This window comes from Calonectris borealis, chromosome 6, assembly GCF_964195595.1.
Source record: "Calonectris borealis chromosome 6, bCalBor7.hap1.2, whole genome shotgun sequence".
Classification (NCBI taxonomy): domain Eukaryota; kingdom Metazoa; phylum Chordata; class Aves; order Procellariiformes; family Procellariidae; genus Calonectris; species Calonectris borealis.
This window is the reverse complement of record NC_134317.1, coordinates 40,650,587-40,668,389: the sequence shown is the minus strand read 5'-3', so window position 1 is coordinate 40,668,389 and position 17,803 is coordinate 40,650,587. Positions and strand designations below refer to the sequence as shown.

Here is a 17,803-nt window from a genome sequence, read left to right as displayed (position 1 = left end):
AGTGGGAGCTCCTGCGTCCCACCGGCACACCAGTATGCCCCCTCCTTCCCCCCGAAGGAGCAGCTCCTTCCCGAATGCTTTGCTCTTGCTCACCTCTGCCGAGCTCAGGACTCCTGGAGACAAGAGCTCGTTACTGCTCAGCAAACCCAAGCCGACACGTGACGTTAACCCACTGGTACAAGCACAGCTCACTGCTTGGGCTTGCTGTGGTTTTGGTTTCCTTTGCTCCTGGGCTTTGACACCGGTCCTGTTCTCCTTGCACGTTGGGAGGTGGGAGCGGGGCAAACACATCATACCAAATACTGACTTGGTCCTGGTTGCTTTTTCTCTCTCATTCTCCCTTATCTGTACTTTTTTGACAGCTTAGCCTAACTTTTTACTTTCTGGCAGCTGGCAAGGTGGATGAGGCTTCAGGCAAATCCTTATCTCAGTCAGCATCATGCGAACTCCACAGAGGAGTATCTAACTGGTACCCAACTTTACACCGGTGTAACATCCCAGTGGGCCACCTGTGATCCACGGAGCTGCAGCAGTTCATAGCTGCGGAGAGCCTGCCCCACAGAATAAAGCAGCTCTTTGCAGGCTGGCACTAAAGAGAATGAGTTTTCCAAATTCTCCCATCTGCCCCTTTTATCCAGTTGCCATTGCTTAACCCCTCAGGAGAGAAGCCAACAGGGCCCGGGAGGTTTCAGGGGATGTTATCACATCTGGGACGAGCGCAAGCTGGGAAGGATGTGAAATGAAAACAGGTTTGAATAGGTTATCTGTGATGAGAGAATACGCTGGGGTCTGCTAACCCGGGAGCACACTGGGTTAACCCTCCATCAGAAAGGTTTTCCTGCCCGGGATGACCACAGTTAACCGACTGAGAGATTCCCTGCTTTGAGGAGCTGCTTCAAACCTAATGCTCCTCCAAACATACCGATTTTATTGTAGCTCCCAAAGAATTACCTCTGAACTGCACCAAAGAACAAAGAGTAAGGAAGTCTAGCGCTACGTGTATTTTTATTTTGCAACTAGACTGAGCGTTGTCATCACATGACTTATCTAATTATAGTCTTAAAAACAATAACTAGGATAATTAGCTAATTGAGCATTATTTTTAATGAACGCAATTCTGCATAAAGCACATTCCAATAGCAACAAACACACACCTGCACCTCCCCTCGCTCTTACGGTTGCGTAAAAAACTTCTCGCCAGTGATCTGTCAACATTTCAATGGACAACATCCTTCTTCACAAGCTGACGGCTTGAGGACCGCCCCTACAGAAACATCTTGGGTGGCAGAGATGGCCATAGCTTGGGCGAGCCAAGGGATGAGCGCTTCTCTCCTTGGCCTCACTGAGCATGGCCTGGCACGATAATAAAGCCTCAGACTTGATTTTACCGCTCTTGGAAGGAGCCGGTAACAGTTGTTAACGTACTACACATCCCATTTTCTTAACAGCACAGCTCCCGCAGCAATGGAGGGGCGAGGAGGTGCCAGAGCCTCTTCTCCGGCTGGGCAGAGGTATCTCCTCTCTTTCAGTAGCTCTCTGGACAGCCCCCGCATCTGGAAGCAAGCAGAGCCGACGGGCTGTTTCCTGGAGCGAGTATCTGAAAGCCCAGCCACAGCTTTGGGCACGAGTTCATTCCTGTGTCATGTTTACTGGAAAAATACCAACCCCTTGGGCTTGCAGGTACAGGCCAAATTCTGCACTGCACTCCCGCACCGGTGCACTGTGATTAAAACACGGGGGCCTGAGCTTAATTCCTGGTGATTCTGAATCATGCTGATGTTTGAGTTTTGGGTCTCATCTATTTCAGTGGGGAGCTTTGAGAGAGTAGGTGTGTAGCGGAGCCGGAGCCACTGAGCTCTGAGCTTTTGGGGCCCCCACGTACCACTGTGATCTGGGGAAAACAACAGCACGGATTTTTTGTAGCCAAATTCTGAATACAGCCCATCTTCTATCACCTACTGTAATAATATACTTGTGCATAATGTAATATATATGCTATAGAATCAGTAGCTAAGTACATAACATAATTTAAAAAATAGGTATCACTATAGATCAATATATGACACGCCTATCCATTTTAGTATGTTTTCTTGGTACAAATTGTGACAGAAATACAGTAAGTCAGTAATTTCAGATTCCTTTGCATAGACATTGTCACTGTAATTTTGCCAGGAGGGAGATAATAAATCATACTTTTCCATCTGACTGATGTTCTGTTTCCCCTGTCTGATTTCAATGGCTGTATGCTATCTTCAGAGCTGGCATTGTTCATGGCTCCTTTTATTAAAGCACAGGCACGTTATTGAAATTTCTTTTGTATTATGATTTTCTAGCCGTACGTGAAATTGCAGAACACACAAGAAGAAGAAGAAAAAAAAAAGCCCCATTTATTTGAGTCATAGTAGAAAAAAAACCCGCTGCACATATCTTGGAGAGAAACATGCCAATATTAAAATCGGGGTCCCATGCTGGCCTGGGTTAGTAATCAGTTTCTTCTAATTTATGAGCAAAGATCTAAAAACTACTAGTAATTTGGATGACTGGTTAGTATACTACCAAAAGGTTTTAATAATGCTTGTTCTTGCGATGATTAGCCTGCCGTGATTTGAGCTCTCTCCAAGATTCCCCGGGAAACTGAACTGAACGCTACAAAGGAGAAGCTCAGTAAAGAACCTTCCTTTTCTCCCCACTTTGTTTTTCTCGTGGCCTAACGAAGCTCCTCAGATTGAAGGTGTGGTATCTCTGTTCTCTCACGCCGACATAAACCACAGCGCCCACAGTCCAAACCTGCAGCTGGACAGTTCAATCCGCCTGGGCAGGGCTGAGGGACGCTCGGAGCAGGCACCGGAGGGTTGCACGCTTCTCCCCCCCACCTTCCCTTTCAGCCCAGGGCTGCAACAAACTCTTGTTTTTCACCTCACAGCATCAGCCCATCAGTAATGTGCCGGGAACGTCCCAAGTGTTTCATTCATATTTGATAAGGTTGCAGTCCCAGGCTGGGTAACCAGCGGTCAGAGCAAGGCTGTAGTCTGCACCACTTAATTTCTATTTCTGACACGGTTCTGGGGGTGGGGAATCACCTCCTGGTTTCCCTGTCTCCTTTCCTCCAGTGGCAGAATGGACACACTGCATTTCAGGGACTGAGAGATGCTGGGACAGCAGCTGAATACGCTCCTGCATGTGCTAACGCCTTTTGATGAGAGGTCTTATTTTGTTAAGTTATATTGAGATAATTGCATTAATAAAACATTTTTAAAGGGCATTAACAAAGGAGAAAGAGATGCCACTATTCTGAAGTAAAGGTTTCCATAATGAGCTGAGAATTAGTATATGATAATGCTGTGCTTATACAGTCCCTCATTTAGTTTGGATTCTGATTATACCCGCAGATCCCTGTTAGAGCTGTGATCCCTACTGTGCAAAGTGCTGCTCAAGAAGACATAAAGTCAGCGAGATACAGAAGCCCTAGCTGAAGAATTACAGATGAACTGTGGACAAAACAAAGCAATGAACTTAAGATATAGTGGCAAGAAACACGGGAAAGAAAAATAAAATAGAACTCCAGCAGTGAAATCCTGGCTCTTTTCAAGGCAGTGGAGATTTTGCCCACGAATGAAACTAAAATTTCTCCTTTCCTGTTTTTTTTCCCCCACAGTGCGGAGGCCTGCCCAGGGGCAATGGGTTGTTCTCCCACCCCTCTACACTCGTGCTTGCTGCAAGGGACAAACATTCGGGCATCACCTAGGGGCTTTTTGAGCAAGGATGGGTTTGGGAGGGGAGCAGGGAAGATGAAGGGGAGAGAACAAGGAGGTGAAGTCACTGGAAAGGGCAGGCAGATGAAAGGCAGCAGCAGAGGTTAAGTACTGGCAGAGCCAACGGCTGGAAGAAATGGCAGCTCTGTGCTTGGCGGAAAGCAGGGCGGCCACTGAAGAGCACCCAAGAAATGTCCTTGATGTTCAGAGCTGTTTCCAGGCTCAAGTTCACAACTGCAGGTTGAAACTGCTCTTCTGACATGAATATTACCAGGAAGGCCAAGCTGTGATGCCAAAACCCCTCGTGTTCACACCCAAAGGATAACTCACCCAATGTCCTGCCAGGCAAAGGGAGATATTTTAATGTCTGTGGCTAGAAAATTCCTGCCATTGACTTTGAGAAGGATGGCACCATGCTACCGAAAACCATGTCCCTGGGACTCACTCTCCTGCAGGGACAGGGAGAAGTTCCTGCCTGTAGGGTCTAAAATGAAGAGAATGTTTCAGGACGTCAGCTTGACAGTCTCTTGTGAACCGATCATCCATTTCCCAGCAATGGCATTTTGCTACACACTCATATAGGTCCATAGGATGTTATTCTGGATATGCCTGTATGGGGTGATCAGCGATCTAGGAATTTCACAAGTGATTATGGGCTTTTCAAAGTGACAACCTAATAATTTGCAAAAGGCTCCTCACCGTGGCTACAAGTGCACCTTAAACAACGCTGGAAATTGCATTTCTTAAATGCGGGTAGGCGTGTGCTTCTCCGTCAGCAAGTTATGCAGGAGAATAAAAACTAATCAGCACTTCGGAAAACTGTTGCCTCACTGACATTTGCACGATCTCTCCATAAGCCGCCAATGAACATCCATCACGCCGGCGGTACACTGTCTCCTTAAGTTTATATAAGCTGCTGTCTGGGAACATTCATTTAAAACACAACCATGTGTACTTACAAAAACCGAGACCGCTCTCGGAGTTGTAATTTGCTTGTTTTCTCTCTCTGGGAAGAAAGGGGAGGGTTAACAACCTCCCTGAAAGATCTCTGCTAGCACAGGCGAGCACGGAGCACCTGGGACACGGACCTTAACCTCCAGGACTGAAATCAAAACACGGCTGATGTGTGGGAGAAAAAGCAAGCTGCTAAGTGACCCCGAGAGTCCCCGCCAGATCTCTGTGGAGAAAACAGAGAGACTGCCGGAGACTTGCAGCATCCTTCACACCTTCCCTGCAGCCACCGCAGCTGCCCGCCGCCCCGCGTCCGCCTCTGAGAGGGACCGGAGGAGACCCGAGAGACCAGATTCGAGGCTGGCAAGAAGTGGAAGATGAGGTTGGGAAAGAGAGAGGGGGATCCCAGTAAAAGCCACCAGACCTCCCCCTTCTCCTGCGTACTGCTCCACAGGAGTCAGAATCCTGAACACCAGGCAGCAATCTATGTATTAAACATGTTTGAGTCAGATATTGATTGACATTAGGGAGAGCACGCTGACCTTTTCTGCGGGGGTTTCCAGGTGGAACCGCAGCCTCAGCCGAAGCTGGGGATAAGTCCCAGGCAATCCAAGGGGATGAGGCAGGCTCCGTGCAGGCAGCTGGGGCTCGAAACCCACACAGACCTCCCAGGACCCATAACAGAGCTATGAAGATGCTACATGGGGTCACTAAACCATCTGTCAGGGACACAAGGTTTCACAAAAGGATACCAGAAAAACTACTAATGGGTTTAGCTTTACAATTGAACGTCAGTTCAGCATTGCATTTGTACATGTTAACGACTTAGGGGCACACGCATAAACATTTGGACAGCTGTCTGAGCTAGATGGCTTGTTGTCATGTTTATATTTTGCGCTTACGATTGTTATGAGTAAACCAAATCAGAGGTACAAGATCAGTTCACCAGAAGAAAGCTAAATATTCAAGAAATGGGTCTTTATAACTACTTCTTTACCCTGAGATGGTCACAGTTACTGTCAGTGGTAAGAAAAAAAAAAGATTAAATCGCATTTGGATTTCTCACCCCAAACCTAAATAAAAACCTAGAAACAGACAGGAAAACTCTCCCAAATGGAAACCTCTCACCGATTTTGATACCCTAGAGGAAAAAATTCCTAGAGAAAAAAAAATTGTGAAAGATCAGGCAGCTGAAATTTCTACAAGATGAGTCAGCCCTGGTAATACTACTAGAGCAAGTATGAATGTTTGTGTGCACACAGAGAGATGCACATTTGCAAAAGGTTTTTAAATGGAGGGTAATTTCAGCTGTAACCAAGCAGTGACGAGCACTCCTGCGGATGATGGTTTGGAACCTACACATTAGCAAAAGTAAATCAAGTGGGTAAAAGGGTTACGAGCGCACATAAAAAGTGCCTTCATTTCCATTGAAAGCCGTCTGGTTTTGAGTCAGAACAACTGGAGAAAGCCTCTCCTTTGGCAAAGACAGACTTCAATGTGTGTGGAACGGACTTGGGAAAGTTTGCCGACCTTATAAATTCAACAGGACGAGGGAAGAGCAGAGCTGAGAGCCTACAAAACCCATGGACTGCTCAGAATTTCTTCTGTGGAGACAGGAGAGAAAGTCTGTGTTCGGTTGAAGTAAACAGAAAAAAATGCTCGGATGCTTCAATGAAGTCAAGATTTCACCTCATAGCAGCAGTTTCCTGCATCCTGAAGTTCTGTCTTTCCTATAGCATTTATAATCTCATAGTTCATGGGTGCTCCTTTTTTTCCCCCAAAACACCCCTGAAGTGCACAGTAATCTCCTATTGCCTGAATCTCTTCCACTACTTAGAGGAAAAAAAGGGTTTCACTATTCTAGGTAAACACATAGATTTCAAAAAAATCGTTTTCTTCCCTATTCCACAAGGTATCGAGCTCTCAGCAAAACACAGGTCCAGGTCAAAAGCTCCACTGTCAACTAAATTAAGTCTGAAGGATCTCCCATTAGCCCTGGACTGAAGTTACCGTGTGCGAGAGTGGCGAGCCACCATCTAGTCTGCGTTTCCCAGAGGATATGGGAACTTTGCTTTCCACACAACACCCCACAGTTTTTGAACAGAGCAGACAATGAACCAGATTGCTCTAACTCCCTCCAATAGCCTTTCTCCCCTAAATTCTGCTTCTCTATCCTTTAATCCGTTATCAGGGTGCAATTATTTCTTTCAGGAAAAGTGATTAGTACTTTTGCATTTCATTCCCATGCAAAAGATACTTTAATGAGAAGATCCATCTCATTATTCTCCCACTCTCCAAAAAGAGTCCTTATGTGGGACACTTCACCACCTGACAACGCAGCGGTCCACACGGGACCACCGAAGTGTGATTGTGGGATGAAGCTGGGTTAGGCCTTCCTACGTCAAGAAGAAACTGTTATTTAAGCAGTTCACAAAATCAGCATCTTCACATTCCTCAGCAAAGCAAAGAACAGGTTGATCAGGGTGGCCCTCAAGGCGATGTTCCTCATATATTTGTTGTGACTATGACACTAAACTGACTTGCCCACCCTGAGTGACTGCAGTTACGGATGGACAGATAAAGATGAAGATAAACCATACGTGATAGAAGAAAGGAACTAAACGCTACCTTCTCTGAAAATGGCAGTATCTGGGAAAAAGGAAATTGTGATCTATGTTACTAAGAACTTGTGAAGTGTACATAGACCTATATGGAAGTATTTTCATTGTCAGAAAAGAAAATAAATTGGCAAGTGTATAATGAGATCAGGCATACAGCCACGAAGAGTTATAGGCTGTCATTAATTATGGAGGTACGAATCTTAAAGCCACGTGACCTGGGAGAACAAACCCGTTTAGACCTATTGCCTTTGCAGACCCTGTTCTTCATTGTGAAACGCTGTTTTCCTTAGCAGAATTGAAAACACGCAATCAAACTCATTAGAATGAGAGATGCAGGTTGTGTAAAGGGTAATTGTTTTTGAAAATCTGGTCTTATTTTTAAGGTATATTCCAGAAGGATTTCTTTACAACATTCCTAATAGGAACTCAACCATTACAATTAAACCCCATACTTCTCATTACTTGAGATGGTAATCTGCCTAGAAATTCACCTTCTGCCATTCTAGACAGCCTTATCACAGCTGAAATGAAAATATTAAGTATAGCTTGCAATCTCCTTACTTGCATTCTCATACAGTTAGGAGTAACAAGTCTCAGTACCATGCCATCCATTTTTCCTATCCAAATGGGAAAAGGGGTTCTTAAAAAGCACTCAGTATTGGTTTAACCACCATTTTTACAGACACCATTGACTGTCCAACCCGATTCATGCTACGAGCAAAGGAGTTTGTCCGGAGCAGCAGATTCAGAGGGCTGGCGTTCCACGCGGGGACTTTTGACTGACCATTGGCCTCACTTGGTGCACGTGAGGGAGGAGGTGGCAGCTTTCACATCAGCCAGACCTGCATCAAAGCTAGAAGGGTCTTCAGCTTTAGCACCAATTAACAGCAGTGAGAAAATACTGAGTGCCTTTGACAGTCCCCAAAGAAATACAATTCTTATAGCACACTAATATTAAATACTGAAGAAAGGGTTTCATACCTTAAATTCCTCCAAGATTTTGTAATTTTTCCCATGATATTCACAAAAGTTTTTCACTTCTTTGCATTCTGGACAGCATCCATTGTGTTCCACTTTTGTACACTTTGGGTGGATTTTAGGGCATTCTGGTTGATCGCACACAGGTCCATCCTCAGTACAGACACAGGGACAGTTGGAATGTCCCGGGAAAAAACGTTCTCCCAGTTTGTACACAAAGCCACTGTCATCCACACAACCCTTCCCTCGGTAGTCATCAAAGATCAGATTGTCATTACTGGAGGCCTGGTCCCCTTCATCAGCGGGGTAGTCTTCATGATTGATGGCAGCTGGAGTGACCAAAGCAGGGATTACAAACAGAAGTATCCAGGCTTCATGGATATGAAGAGCCATCCCCCTCCGCAGCTTCTCCATGGGTTCTCAGTGCCAGATAGAAACAGCTGCTTCCATAGGGAGACCAATGTTGTCTGAAAACAAATATTTTTAAGTGAGAACAAACTTAAAATTCTAAGGAGTATCGATGTATAAAAGCCATACTTTCAACCAGCACCCAAGAATAAATCAGTGCTTTCAAACTGCACAGGTAACTATCACCATTTCATTTGAATTAAGCCTCTTCTCAATTATTGTTAACGAGTAAAGCATATGAAATGCATATAAATTAGACACACGTGCCTGTAAGCATATGCCCACAAAATATCTCTATAGAAATGGGGGCTCACAGAATCATCTAATTTTTACTTTCCTCATTTGTGCAGTTGAGTTTTCTGATGCACCAGAAGTTAAACTAGCTGCCTGAAATCACACGGGGATGGGCGGCTCACAGGGACTTGAACCCAAGTTTAAGCACGGCCTTAACCTCCTGCTGTAGCCACTGTCCCTCTGTGCTACGTACGGTGCACAGCCCACTTCACTGAACTGAGGGGGGAAACCTGAGTTGAAAAATGAGATAACTTTAATCTGTAGATAGATCTGCGTCCAATATGAAAGGTGGTGCTGGGTTACACTTGGTCTCCGAGAGATGGAATAGTACAGAATTTTTTATATGGCATTTCTGAAGAGGACGAGGGACCACCTGGGCTACCAACGCAGCCCAGCCTGCAGCAGGTCCGTATAATCCCGACAGAAGCAAAGATGTAATTCGTCTTCTCCATTATTCAGCATTTCAGTAATTCCCAGAGAGAAACGCAGAGAGCAGGATGTTAAATGCCTATGTAATGCATGGAGCCGCTGAAACGGGTTTGTCCGATTAAGCTGGAGCCTTTCTAAAACTTTGGGGGCGATGCAGCACGGCCCGACCTTCGGCGAGCTCTGCTCAGGCGGTGGAGCCGAGGACTGACCCAGAGAGGGAGAGGAGCATCGCACTGCCCCCAGGAGAGTCAGCTCCGCGCAAAGGCTCCGTCTGCGTGTCCTGGGTGCGCTACTGCCTGCCCGCGATGCCACATCACTGCCACCAACGCACCGTCCTGCCTGCACACCAGCCAACAGCCCGTGCAACCCCAGCAGCAAAATGGTTTCTGCCTTCTCTTAAGAGAACCGGGCAAAGCATTGCAGGAAACTTTTAAATGAGATGAGACATTAACGTTACACGGCTTGAGAACGATGGAGGTAGTTGCTGGCACACACCAAAAATGGACTGTTTGGATGTGTCATTCCGTCTCTTCCTCCGTGCCCAGAGTGTGCACACACAGAGACGCACAGTATATACAAACATGCATTAACCTACACACACAGGCTAGCACGTACTCCCCCCCCCTCCCCTCTGGGAAGTATTTTTTATGTGTCCGGATTTTTGGTGGACTGCAGGTGTTCAGCGATTAATTCTCCCTTAATTGAAGCAAAAAAGCAGCAGCAGGAGGAGAAAGCTTTAACCCTAGAGAAGCAGCTAAGGGATCCTGTTGACAAAGCAGTTTTTCCAAAGCCACAACAGAGGGAGACACCGGATATTACACAAGCTTTATCAAATTCAAAAGATATCTTCTTAATTGAAGTACTAGCTACGTTTCCATCACAAGGACTATGCACCGTGTTACTACTATCAGCAATATCTATGTAACATGTTGTTCGGGAATCGGGCGATTCATGCAGACAGGGCTGCTTTACGGATCTACGGAGCAGAGAATCTTGCCCACCTCAACGCTACAGGTAGGTTGCAATATTGCAGATTGGTGAGCATTTAGAGGGAAAAAAAAAGCAGAAGCAAGTGAAGTATTAATGTCTGAGGAAATGTGAAACAATCAAGAGAATTTGTTAAAGTTTGATGAGGAAGCTCTCCAAATTAAAAAAAAAAAAAAGTTCTCCGAAGATCATAAATAAGACCACTATATTTTGCTACAGTCTATAGTCATCCGAGATGTCCCACAGCAACTCACGAGCACCCGGCTCAGCGGCGATCCTGGAAATCAGACAGACTGCAGACGTCTTGCACGGACAGATTTCAACAAGTAAACAAATGCTGCTCAGCTCAGAATTAGTTCACAGCTGAACTTTCTCATCATTTCTCATCACGAGAGAGGCCAGGATCGTGGGTAAGTCTCCGAGTAAAACGTTTCCAGCCGCCTTCCCTCACCCCAAGTGAATAATTTACACTTACCTAATCAGGCTCGATCTGAAAGCTGAAAGAGGTCACAGGCCAACACGGACTAAAAGGTTAGAAACAGATTAGTGAAAGCAGTTCCTCCTAATCACATTTTCAGTGTTGACTCACGGACAATCCCCGTTCCTCCACCTCCCATCGCAAAACACGGGAAAGCGGCAGCCCGGCAACCACAACATGAGAATTAAGCTTTAACCCGGTGTTCAGGATTCAAAGCCAGCAGCGGCGAGGCGGTCCAGAGGCTGGGATGCCGCGGAGAAACCCCGATGCCAGCAGCACAGTCATCGCGGCGAACTTGGGCTGGATTTCCTCAGGTCTTGAAGGGGGGGGGAAGACAAAAAAACCCCCCCCATATATATCCCCTCCCTATGCCCAGCGGATCTCCTGCGATTCAGGATTTGCCACGGCGGGGGAAGGGGGGGAGAGGGGGCTGGTTAGGCTGTAGGCAGGCGGGAGAGGGAGGGCGGAGGAGCCCCGCGGCCGGGCGGGCAGCCCCCGCGGCGAGCCCCGCTCCCCTGCGGGGACTCCCCCGGCCCGCGGGTCGGGCATACCCGCGCCGGGCCGCGCAGCTCCGCGCTCTCCCTTATTATTATTATAATTAATTATTTGGGAGAAAAAAAAAAAAAAAAACACAAAGAGGGAAGAGGGGTGTAAAAAAATAAAAACCCAGCGGCGGAGCGCTGAGGCCTCAGCGCGGGCGCGCCATGGCGCGGAGCGGCGCGCTCTCCCCGCGGGCGGCGGTGTTTCCGCGGGGCCCCCCGCCCGCAGCTCCGCTCAGCGCCCGCTCGTCCCCCCTGCCCGGGCGGCGGCCGGAGCGTTCGCGGCAGGGAAAAAATGCCCCATCGCTGCGCTATTAAAACTTGACATCTTCCCCCGGGCTGGGGCGGGGGAAGGGGCGCCCGGCTCCTGCGGCGCGGGCAGTGTTACATGAAAAATCGATCGCCTTGCAATTCGTCTGCTCTGTCATTAGGCGTCATTGTAAAGCTATTTCTCCAGAAACCACCGAAAGAGCGATTCTTGATGTTGGGAAAAACAGAGTGTCAACAGAAAGAGGGAGAAATTGGGGATTTTATTTGGATAAAATGCAGAATGATACTCCTTTCGGGCGATTATTCCCACTGCAAACGCTAACTACGAAAACACTTTGCTAAGCCCTCGCTGCTATGTTGTCAAACCATTTTTTTTCCGCAACGCCTCGAGATTAAGGTTACGTTAAGCAGCGTGCTGGTCCTCAGGTCCAGAGACAAACCGTACCGTCGGCACCCCCGGAAAGCAGCCGCTCCGCCTTGCCATCGAAGGTAACGCTGTGCACTTGGCCGCCGTGGCCCCGCAGGCTGGAGAGCTGCCCAAAGTCAAGTGGCAGAACCTTAACGGATCCATCACTGCTCGCCAGAGCCACCATACGACCTGAAATTAAGAGGGAAGTTATCGAGGTTTGCAAAGGCAAAGCAAGAGAGCGGCACTGGAAGTTTTGAGAGCGTTGCTGTAAAGACACCCGCATTTTGCATACTCCTGTTTTCTGAGATAAATTAGCAGGAAGTTGGAGAGATCAATAATAATAAGATTGGATTTCGGAGTGATTAAGTGAATCTGGAGAGCCCGGCACGTAGGAGCATAGCTATTTTACTTATATTTAGATACAATTGTTCAGGGCCAGATTCTGACACACAGACCGAGCACCAGAGAAGTAGATGCTCTGCTGATACCTGGAGGTATCAGCATCAGACCATGCTCTTAACGCTGTTTTCCTTGGACGGCACTGTAAGAAACGAAGATGCAGGTTTTCAGCTGAATTTCAGGAAGGTCAGGCATCTAACTGAACTGAGTGCCTTGCTCCCTTATATCCTTATGGCAAAAACCACCACAATGAAATTGTTAGTATAGAATTGGGTCTAACAGTAGAAAAAATAAAAGAAAACCTAAAAAAGGTTCTAAGGAGTTCTCAGTTTCCGTGTGTTTATTTACGAACCAAATGGACTCGGTTTTCATCACTCTCAAGGAGGCAGAAGGTGTTTATAAGTTTATTACCTTCCTGCTTAAATAAAAGCAGAGGTAACAGCTGGTAAGTGATATGTTTGAAGCACCTATCCAGCCACCAGATAAAGACTCTCTCCTTTTTGAAATTAACTATAATAATCATGAGTTTCACGTACAAAAAAAAAAAAAAAGAGGATCAATACATTCATTTCAAAGCCGATGTGGTCCTCCCAGCAACGGGATCATTGTACTGCCTAGTCATGATCTAGGTCAAACACCTTTCTCTATTAGGAGCAAGTTCAATGTACCCTCCAAATCATTACAGCTCTTTTTATGTATCAGGATTTTCTCTCTGAAAGCAAAGCCATCACCAGCAGAGGAATAATTAATATTGACACTGACAAAGTCAATCTGGCACTGAGGTCATCATTTTTGGGAAGATTATGAGAAACAGGAGATACTTTGCTATTTTTAGTCATTCAGGTTATTCGCCAAGTAGCCAATGGGAACATATTGCCCAACAGAAATTAGTATGGAGGAATCTGTCCCAATTTTAATAATGTGCAAGCCATAGGGCCTTGGGTGTGCCTATGTGATGTATAGTTTATCCAGGAAATATATCGTCCCTCCATTCGAACTAATTCATAACAATGATGTTCTCCGCTCTGCTCATCGAGATCTGATGGCTTCGTTTGACAGCCCGGGAAGTAAACAACTGCCATTTTCTCCATTTATCAAAGGAAACACATAGTCTAAAACATCTTACAAATGCGCTGAGAATATTTAATCACAAGTTATGCTTAGTGTGGTCATGGATATTTGTGCAAGAAAGGGAACTAGAAAGTAGAGCTAACCATGATAAATATGCCCTATTTGCAAACCTTTATAACTACCCGGCTTCTTCATCTAGAACAAAGCCTGACACAGCAAAGATCTGTAGGATGGATTAGAGTGTCCAAAGCAGCAGATGTGAATATTTATTATAAACTCTCTTCCAGCAAGTCTTTGCTGACAGAAGCATTGCATATGGATTTCACTTGCAGCCAGACTCTCCAGGCAATCGCTGGGATGACTTCTCTAGGAGCCAAACAAATGCCGTTTCGCCCGGAGCCCTGACACCGCAACAGCTGGGCAGGGGGTTAATGCCACTTTCAGCTTCTCAAAACCAGTAACCAAGCCACTGGTTACGAAGAGAGAGGGACCAGAAAGAGAAAAGATTTGGACAACTGCAGTTCACTTCCAGCAAGTAAGGGCAGGACGGACTGGTAACTGAGACAACAGCTTCAATGTCTAATTCACCCCCCCGGTCTGGCACAGGGCAGAGCAGACCCCAACGCTGCGTTTTTCTAAACCCTTTGCTAGAGAAGTCATATGCTTGAAGCAAAACAATAGCACTTTCATCCGGTCAGTCCATGCCAATATTCCGACAGTATCGGGAAATGACAAAACCAATAGGAAAATAGAGAGGGACAATAAAAACCAACTAGCTAGGAGGTGCAGCAGTCAACTGCACGTGCCTTCATCGCTAGTACTCGCTGGGGAGAGGGTTTGGGTGTACGAGATAGCCCTGGTGAAGAACGATTCATTTCATATGAGTTTTTGTTAGCTGAGTTATGTTGTTACTATTGTTGACTATGAGTACAGCCATTTCCTTGCTCGGGAGCAGCAGGATGCACAGGCAAATGCGTGCGAGAGGGAACGAAAGGGGAGGGGAACGCACAAAATGAGAACATCTCATTTCCGTCACCCTTTATGTCAACACTGATCTACGCGCTCATAGCAATTTGCTCATTATAATGTAAATTTACTCCCTCCTTCCTTCCAAAAGGAGATGTTTCGTTTTGGAAAGAAGGAACAAATTGTGTTTTATTGCTCTTTCAAAACGTTCTCCAATTAGAAAAGCAAACAAAAACTATTACATAATTGTCATGCAAAGCACTGTTTTTATGAAGGATACTTACTTGTGCACTAACAAAGGCACTTTGATACAACACTCAGAGGAACATAAAAGCCTGGAGATAAATTTTTCTTCATACCTTTGACCAAATTGTCAGGTGGGGCTGGTCTATGCAAACTCACTGAACTCAGCAGTTAACGCTGATTTGCACTGAAATGAACCGTTGCTGCTTAGAAGATGCAAAGCCTCAAAGACTCTGACCTCTAGGTCTCACAGCCTCTAGATCTCCAGCTCACGAGGCTTCCAAAGAACCCGCTCTGCATCTGCTGGTGCACCTCCCGGACAGGCAACACGAGGAGCTAAAAAGCAGCTTTGCTCTGGCTGGCCCCACGCCAGCCCCGAGCTCATCCTTCTTCCTCAAACTGGCAGACAGGAGTGATGACAAAGCACATTGCCACGACGAGGAGACCCTACAGTAGCAGCCTTTGTACAAATTACAGCTGATTTGCTGTTGCCCATTGCTAGAACATGGGTACTAATTTTTCTGATGTACCCCTGTTATGTCCTTAGAATAACATAAGCTCTGACCATCTGGTCACTTGCTTCAAAAAGGATGCAGTAAGTTAGAAAAGGTAGAGAGAGAAAGGCAGCAAAATCAATGGAAGGTATGAAGAAGGACATTCTGTGCAAGGAATCATTACGAGCATTGACAGCTTACCCAAGAAAAAACTATTTGCACACTAAAATGACTGGGCTGATCATGCTTTCTCCATATGCCAACCTCAAGCTTCAGTCAGCCCATGATATCACCGCTGTTTCCCTCCCTGGGGACCCACAGAGAAATCCAGAGCTCAGCCAGACCCCAAACTACCAGCCAGGTGGTGTGGGTGAAACACGGAGCTTCCATCAAAATGCTAGTCTGAATCCCAGCTAACCTGGGAGCTGCGAGGCAGCCGGAAAAGCTGCCAGAAGCAGCGCAGCATGGGACATGGTATTTCTGAGCGGTCACCTTTCTTCTTGGACGAAACTGAATTTCCTCTGAGCGATCAGTGCACTTCTGCTCCCTTTTTTCCCCAGCATTTGAGTAAGCTGCCGCTGTAGGTTTCCAGTCCCGGTGTCCTACAGAGAAAGAACTCTGTTCCTCATCTCGTGCGCGCTACCTCGCCAGGCTGCCATTTCCAGACTGGCAATGCTCTTGGTTTTAGGCATTGATTAATTACAAATGCAGTGCTGTTGTCTGGGCTGCAAAAACATTTGTACTTAACAATAAAAATCACTCCTAGGAAAACTATTCCTGATACTAAAACCATACCCCTACATTGTTTTGAGACCAGAACTAAACCCTAAAATCAAATAGTACCTCAAAAGATGAGATTACTTTTGAGCGATTTACCCCACTTTGGAGAATGGGGTAACTAAAATTATCTTGTATGGAAATCTGGCCCTGTAAATTTTCCAAATGTACACAAAGTTATGGGACTAAGAAAGGCCATAGCCATAAAGTGTCAAAAACAAGAATCTGGCAAAAAAAAAAGTCGTCATTTTACTGGAGTCTCCACACTGACATAAACATGTGAGCTTAAAATCAAAGTTTTTGCCTTCAGTGAAGCTCAGATATCTTACCCACAAGTAAGCAACATGCTTTTTCTCATCTGCAAGGAACTTTGCATACCTATGCTGCCAGGTAAACACTAACAAAACCAAAGCCACTCATGTGAATACAATATGAAATCCATCTCCTAGTTTGAACTGGTGGATAAATTTAAAATAGCGCTGGTATGTTGAAGCAATCTAATTTGTTACTATTTCTTCAGAAGACAAAACTAGACAAGATTAATTTGCTGCGTTGATGGAACTAACTTACTTGGGGTGGAGGGAACAAACCCTGTACTTGTTAAAAATGGTTTGACAATTTATATTCCATAAGAACCTAACAAAAATCACAGCCATGATTACCGTCTTCTTTGTAAAATGAATTTTGAGTGAAACTTTGCCAAGACCACATTAAGTACTGCTTTACTGGTTTATGCATTCAAACAGCTGGAAACAGTGACATCTTTGGACTGGGAAAGCCTAAAAAGCAGACCAGTTTACTGGTAGTAGGCTCTGACAGTCAACAAATGATGTTGGCCAAAGCCTTAAGATTTCATCTTAAAACAAGTCACAACTGCACAGGCTGTCCAGCAGCTGATTTCTCGAACAGTTGGAAACAGAGCCCTCTTCAGAGCGAACGCTCCAACAGACCCAACCTGCCCGCTTCGTCCCCGGCATCCCGCTCACGTTGCGGACTGCTACGTACACACGCTGCCGTGTCCGAACAAACCACCACCACCGATCCTCATCGGCGCGCCCGTTATAGACACGTTGAAGCATTAAGCTTTTCTTCAGGCAAATTAACTTACAAATTATGTAACATTCAATTATCGAATACTCTGAAAATTCCTGTTTTAGCAAACAAGTACTTAATGTCTCTAGAGTAGTCTAGCAGCTTAAATGTTAATAACATAGTATTGTAACAGAAGTCACAAACTGCACAACTTGCTGTAGCATATTAGGCTGAAACATTCATGCTGATAACTAGCACTGTCCGTTATCTCAGAACAGGTTTTTTCCATAGACTCAGCAGCTGACATTAACTCTTTTGCTCAGACACGGAGCAGAACAAGGACAGTGAAAGATGGAAAACTCTCCCGTCTGTTCCAGCAGCTCTTGCTCTCAGGGCAAACGGACACGTTGAGGTGCTGGATTTGGACAATTGCTTCTAATAAAAGTACGGCAGTTATTTTAGACTTCCTTGTAAATAATTCAGATGTAGTAACTTTCCCAATTTAAAAATACTTGCACGCCTAACCATAAGCAAAGCATTCATCTTCAAAGACACAAACCCAGTTATTTCTTGTTTCATTAAAATTATAATCTTGCATGGATTTAAGAAATTCTGTTTATCATAACTGCATAGAGAAGCCTGAGACCATTACTGATGGCAGAGATGAAATAACATATCAAAGAAAGAAAGAAAGGAAGAAAAGCT

At 45.6% G+C, this 17,803-nt stretch overlaps 2 protein-coding genes across 2 annotated transcripts in view; both read right to left on the bottom strand.

Moving 5' to 3' along the window:
• VWC2L (von Willebrand factor C domain containing 2 like) overlaps positions 1-8,799 on the bottom strand; it is a 51,905-nt gene extending 43,106 nt beyond the window's left edge. The window contains exon 1 of the mRNA XM_075153737.1: positions 8,306-8,799. Coding sequence (XP_075009838.1) covers positions 8,306-8,716 — 411 coding nt within the window. The 5' untranslated portion in view covers positions 8,717-8,799. The remainder of the gene's footprint in view (positions 1-8,305) is intronic.
• Positions 8,800-11,948: 3,149 nt separating this feature from the next.
• The window catches only part of SPAG16 (sperm associated antigen 16), a 410,239-nt gene continuing 404,384 nt past the window's right edge, over positions 11,949-17,803 (bottom strand). Inside the window, exon 16 of the mRNA XM_075153736.1 lies at positions 11,949-12,305. Within this exon, the coding sequence (XP_075009837.1) occupies positions 12,130-12,305 (176 nt within the window). The 3' untranslated portion in view covers positions 11,949-12,129. The remainder of the gene's footprint in view (positions 12,306-17,803) is intronic.